The 6,031-nt window shown below is 33.5% G+C and overlaps 1 protein-coding gene across 1 annotated transcript; it reads right to left on the bottom strand.

The window, feature by feature from the left end:
* Window positions 1-1,238: 1,238 nt before the first annotated feature.
* Window positions 1,239-3,526, bottom strand: LOC106452299. The gene is made up of 4 exons (XM_048740764.1): window positions 3,179-3,526; window positions 2,848-2,897; window positions 2,464-2,648; window positions 1,239-2,137 (listed from the first exon to the last, which is right to left on the bottom strand). Exons 2-4 carry the CDS (start codon window positions 2,879-2,881, stop codon window positions 1,766-1,768), a joined length of 591 nt encoding a protein of 196 aa, XP_048596721.1. The 5' UTR covers window positions 2,882-2,897; window positions 3,179-3,526; the 3' UTR covers window positions 1,239-1,765.
* Window positions 3,527-6,031: the final 2,505 nt, after the last annotated feature.

Below are 6,031 nucleotides of genomic sequence, written 5' to 3'. Positions count from 1 at the left end.
TACAAAACTGTCATTTAATATATAAATTTAATCAATTCCACAGTAATTTACATAATTTAATTGGCCACACAATATCTAGTAAATATAAAGTTACATTGAAATATAAAAAAAATTTATAGTGAAACAAAAAAATACTTTTAAACCATTATATTATAAAACAAAGGGAATATTCAAATTATATTGAAACATTAGAATAGTAAGAATTATAAAAGCTAAAATCTCAATGTCGATCATTTACGTCGGTCATGCCTTAGACCATCTCCAATGTATTCCTCTATTTTTTTTCTCTGAAATAGAAGAATTTCATAATAGAGATGAATTTGTCTCCGATGTATTTTTCTATTTTCTCTCATAAAAAAAAGAATATTCTTGATATATTCTTTTCTAAGTTTACAAATAATAGTTTTTATATGTGAAAGTTGAAAACCAGTCCAATTTGTTTTAGTATTTAATAAAATTATGATATTATTTACACTAAATATTTCTTTACAAACTATTATGTAAAAAAAATATAATTATATTTATATAAATAATATATTACACTAAAAAATATTTTCGGTTATAATTGTTTAAGTAAAAAGTTAAAAGATCATTTTGTAAAAACAAATAGAGCAGATGACATGGCAAAAAAAATAGTTTTTCATTAACAGATTATTTTCGCCTACGTGGACACTCTATCTGAGGCTTATATCCTCCAGTTTTAATTAAAATCTGTAATATTTAAAAGTTATTACTTTAGAAAACTGTCATTTAATATATAAATTTAATCAATTACACATTAATTTACATAATTTGATTGGCCACACAATATCCAATAAGTATAAAGTTACATTGAAATTTAAAAACAATTTATATAGTGAAACAAAAAAATACTTTTAGACCATTATATTATAAAGAAAAGGGAACATTCAAATTATATTGAAACATTAGAATAGTAAGAATCAGAAAAGCTGAAATCTCAACGTCGATCATTTACGTAGGCCATGCTTTAGACCATATCCAATGTATTCTTCTATTTTTTTCTCTAAAATTGAAAAATTTCATAATAGAGATGAATTTGTCTCTGGTGTATTTTTCTATTTTCTCTCCTGAAAAAGAATATTGTTGATATATTGTTTTTCTAAGTTTACAAATAATAATTTTTATTTGTGAAAGTTGAAAACTAACCCAATTTATTTGAGTATTTTATAAAATTATGATATTAGTTAAGAGTTTGCCGGGTCGAATCGTTGGGAGTATTTTGGGCGATGTTATCCTTTTGACCAAAAAAAGATACGATGTTGTCCACGTTAATTTCCAAACATGAAAGACGATAGTAAAACTTGACGACTAAAATTGAAAATCAAAGAGCCTTGGTAAAGATCTAAACAAACGAACCCAAATCTATCTCCTTGGAATACACCAACCGTGTCTGCTCATTGTTGCTCAAAGGCTATGAGTGTGGTTGACATGAGGATGACTGATCGGAGGAGGTGAAGCCATTACCGGTGGAGGACACTGGTAGCATTTCGTGAAAAGTCTGAATGTGTCAATCTGGTGAACAAAATTTATCATACTGGCCCAACCACCAAACCCAAATCCAACTATGAACACCCACACCACAATGAATGCGTTGATGGTGAAAGCTCCTGTCCACCTTCCTAGAAACCTCGGCGGCTGCTCCACTGAGTTCTCACGTGCAGCGGATGAGCGGAAGGTGAAGATGTGAGCCACCGCAGGGATGATGTTGACGGTGAAGCTGGCGAGGAGTGATCCCACGGTGGAGTTAATGGGACCGAAGAAAGGGAATATGATTGCCAGAAACCAGATGGGTATAACCACAGGAAGCCTCGCGGCGGCTCTCTTGCACATGCTCTGGCACTCGTGCATGCCTATCAGCTTCTCCCACACGAAGTATAGAGGCGTGCAGGCGAACCCAAACGTGATGAATTGGTGGATGAGCATGAGCACCACTGCAAAGTCGCGGAAAAGGTTCTTTGGAAGGAGAGTGAATGCATTTGAATGGTTTAGAAGCAAATCGCCAAACGCTCAATATACCGCAGACGCAGAAGGCAGCGTCCGCGTCAGAACGTACAGAGTCGCAAACAGGTAAATAGACGTATACTTCTGCGGCTTCCACATCGCATGCATTATTTCTCTGCTCCAACAACACATGAACACAAATTCAATTTACATAATTAATTGAAGTAAATGTGTGAATAGAAAAACAAAGAACGGAGTGGTCCTTTTCATCAATCTCTGTAACTCTGACTATACCCTTACGATACATGGATTAGTGGGGCTAAGAAGGTAAAAAAAAATCATACACAGTAACAGCATGGCCACCGAATGTGTAAAGAATGTTTGTGGCCCCTGTGAAGTATAACACCAGCTTGCTTGGTCCCGAATACAACATCACCAGCTAATCTATCTAAGCGAATAACTTACCAAAACATAAAAAAATTCCTTCAGTAATTAATTTACCTGACCATGGAGGATGGAGGCATTGGTGAGGTACCAAGCAGTGTAAGTGGTCATCAAGAGTCCAAGAAAAGACCAAACCCTGTAGTTGTGGAAGGAATGGATGAAGACTGTGGTTGCACAACATGCCCCAAATATGTATGTCCATGTCCTCTTATCCAGATTGTCATTTATGTAAATATATGTTGCTGCACATTCATTCATTGTTCATTAGAACCACAACATCATCTATCTCATTAAAAAAAGAAATATATATATATATATGTGGGTTGTAATCTTCTTTTACTGATCAATAAAGAATTTGAGATGATTTGTAGTAAGTACATGGCACAAGCTATGAGTTGAAGGACAGATCCAAAGAGAAGAAAGGTGCAGTTGAATGCTAACCCGACATTCCTCCAGTGCTTCCCAAGCAATCCATCAAGAACCTCGAACCACTTGACATTGTAAAAAAAAAAAATACAAAATTGATGATCAGTGTTTGGTCGACCACAGAGATTTAGCGCTGGAAATACAAACCCAAAAATCAACTCGGCAGGTTCAATCATCAGTGGATTCAAAATAAATAGAAACACCCAAAAAAAATCAAATATCAGATCCAATCAATCTTCAAACTACAACTTAATTTGGTTTTGACCAAAAAAACCAATATCCAAATACACATAGAGCTTTCATATATATTGTAAGACAAATTTAGAGGGGGAGAGATGAGAGCCACCTAGATCCAGAGTTGATGACATTGGTATGACCGGGGAAATATAGATTCTACGTCGTAGTTCTTCTTCTCCTCAGCAAAATAGGATGTGAAGAGGTAGATTATATAGTGATTAAACTAAATGATAAAGCTTTATGAGTCACAATTTTAACGTTACAGAGGAGAAGAGGTGAAACGGCTGGGTTTCTTCGAGGAAAAGGAGGAAGATGAAGTCGATGTAATCAGATTTATTTTTGACGTGTGAGGAATAGATGACATGGCACAATACAACTCTATGATTGGTCTGAATTATTAATCCGACGTGGACAGCTTCTCCTTTGAGCTTATTCCCCTTTTATTATTGTTTGATATATAGTTGTTGTAAGTGACGGAAAAAGCACTATGCAAAGGAGAAATAGATAAAGCATTAGTGAAACACTTCTGAATTACACAATTTGCCAAATTGGTGAAGCACATAATACTTTTTATTTTTAAAGTGTTTTCTTCAAATAATTGCATGAACTTTTCACCTTAAGTTGATAGGTACTAAAATTGTTACGTGTTGGAATTCTCATCCATCTTTATTCATGACTATTGCCCAAAAGGTTTTTTTTTTTAATATTGCCCAAAACTTCAATGCTTAGTTGTAGTTTTTGTCTCAAGTTCGAAGAACCAAACTTCTCATTTGCCGCCATGTTTTAAGATGACTTTTTTTTGCTAAAATGTTGTTATTAAGAAATTAGTTGCGATGGAATTTTCAGATCGGTCTAGTTTTCAAGGAGTATGTCATTAAGGTTTGTTTCAAAACTATTTAAAATTATGGATTCAGTTTCGCAGTATAAACTGGATTTTTTTTAAGTACTATTCCCTCCATTCTACAAATATAATTTTTTGGTATTTTCACATATATTAAAAACAAATATCAAAACTAGTTATTTTTTACCAAAAAAACAACAATAATAAATGCATCGTTTTATGCAATTTTTATTTTTAATAAATTTTAATAATAGTAATTCAATAAAGTAAAGTATTTTTTTCGAAGTTCACAACTTGTTCATAGAAAACACAAAAAATCTATTCTTATAAAACCATTTTTTTTCTAAAACATATATCTTAACGGAACGGAAAAAGTATATATTTTTGAAAAATATATAGTATTTAATAATACCTACATGTATATCACACTGTTCTTATTTGCCAATTCTACATAAAATTTCATTCTTAGTTTTTCGAGTAGCAGCCGCTTCCGAGATACTGCATCTTGCTCAATTACAGAGACGAAACCATCTCTCCTCCGGTGGGGGTGCTAAATCGACCACTGTCTTGCCATGTGGTGGTGGGCTACGGGCTGTTAGGGGTAGCTAGGTTCGAGTTCACTGATCTGTATTGGCAGTGTCGTCTTACGATGTGATGGGATCTCCTCTTTTCTCCGGTGTCTTTGCGTCCACCACTCCGTGTCAGCATACCCGGGCCTTGCCTAAAGCCCGTAAAGCCAGAGCTTTAGGCGCCAAAAATATGTATTTTCTAAGAGCATCTTTAACGCTAAATGCGTTTTAAAGTTTCTTAGTTTTTGACTTTTTTTCTAAAAAAAAAAAAAAATTATAATTCAATCCAATTGCGGGCCGCCACGTGTTGGTGGAGCCCGCAAACAGTGCAGAAAACAGCCCATTACCGATCCTTAATTCATCACTTCTGTTATCGATTTTTGTTGTTTTTGTGGGACCCCAAGGTTAAGAAACCCACTTATAACCTGGGTTAAAGATGGTCTAAGGATGCCAAACTCTAAAGGTTCTCTTAGGTTCAGTGGCTTGTGTTCTTTTATTTTGTCTCATGAGTCCGGATTCGAAACCTATGTTTTTATTTCTTTGTTTTCCTTTCTTTTTGATAATAATTAAATGAATCTGATCGATTTTGATTCCTTTTTACTAATCTAGATTCTGTTTTTATATATTGTATATTAAATAGTTTTAATCTAAAGTAGAACAAATCAACTAATTTTCTTTTCCAAATCGATGCCATTTGATTTACCAAAAATTTTCATCTTTCCTCCTCTTTCATTCTTCATGGTTACAAAAAAGTAAAATTTTTTGTCTGTATTTCTAAAACTAAGAACAAACATGAAACATCTTGTTAATACTCATCTCCCACTCTCTCCTACTTACAACTGAAGGATTCAATAAAATTTACAAACTAAACTAAATTCAAAGGGATCGTTATCTTAGGTTGTATTTACCAGTTTATGCATTTCTCTGTTTTCAATTAAAGTAAAATAAAGTTATTCTAATTACTCATGATTTTGTAAAAGTGTTGCTGGCAACAAAAAAATAAATCAACTAAGTAGTAGCTACAAGACAAAGTGGTATAATCTGAAACTGGTATTCTCAAGTAACCTCATGTTAAATGCATATAAACGTTTTAGTCATCATTTTATCAGTATGGTAGATCAATCTATTAGGGTTCTTGATGAAATTTCAGCATTAACAAAAAAGTTTCAGATTTTTGTTCAGTTTAGAAAACTAAATTTTTAAAAAATTGTTTGGGGGTATAATCTTCCTAAAACAGATTTTAGGCGCCACAGAACTGCGGACCAGCACTGCGTGTCGGTCAAGTACTCAGCTGGTTTAGGACTGGTTTTCAACTAAACGTCATCATCCAAAGTAAAAAGTAAACCTAATTAATAACTTAATCAAAACAAAACGTCATCCAAAGTTGGATTGCCCGTATACCTACAGCGACATAAAATTGAATATTACAGAACAAATGATTAGTGCTAATAATATTTGTCGTATGTCGTTTTAACCAACTCAGCTCGATGTCATTTGCTTGTTGAACATTTCAGTCCCTCTTTTTTTTATCAATAGGTACGTGTATGTTTTA

The sequence above is a fragment of the Brassica napus genome, chromosome A9, assembly GCF_020379485.1.
Source record: "Brassica napus cultivar Da-Ae chromosome A9, Da-Ae, whole genome shotgun sequence".
NCBI classification, from domain to species: domain Eukaryota; kingdom Viridiplantae; phylum Streptophyta; class Magnoliopsida; order Brassicales; family Brassicaceae; genus Brassica; species Brassica napus.
Note: the sequence above shows the minus strand (reverse complement) of the source record. Positions and strands in the feature narration are given on the sequence as shown.

Excerpts from the sequence above, each read along its gene's own strand:
- LOC106452299 (XM_048740764.1), bottom strand. The coding sequence starts at position 2,881 with ATGGATTGCTTGGGAAGCACTGGAGGAATGTCGG. Across the intron at positions 2,649-2,847 it reads AAGCACTGGAGGAATGTCGG|CAACATATATTTACATAAAT; the intron begins GTTAGCATTCAA and ends ATGAATGTGCAG. Across the intron at positions 2,138-2,463 it reads CCTCCATCCTCCATGGTCAG|AGAAATAATGCATGCGATGT; the intron begins GTAAATTAATTA and ends TTGTTGGAGCAG.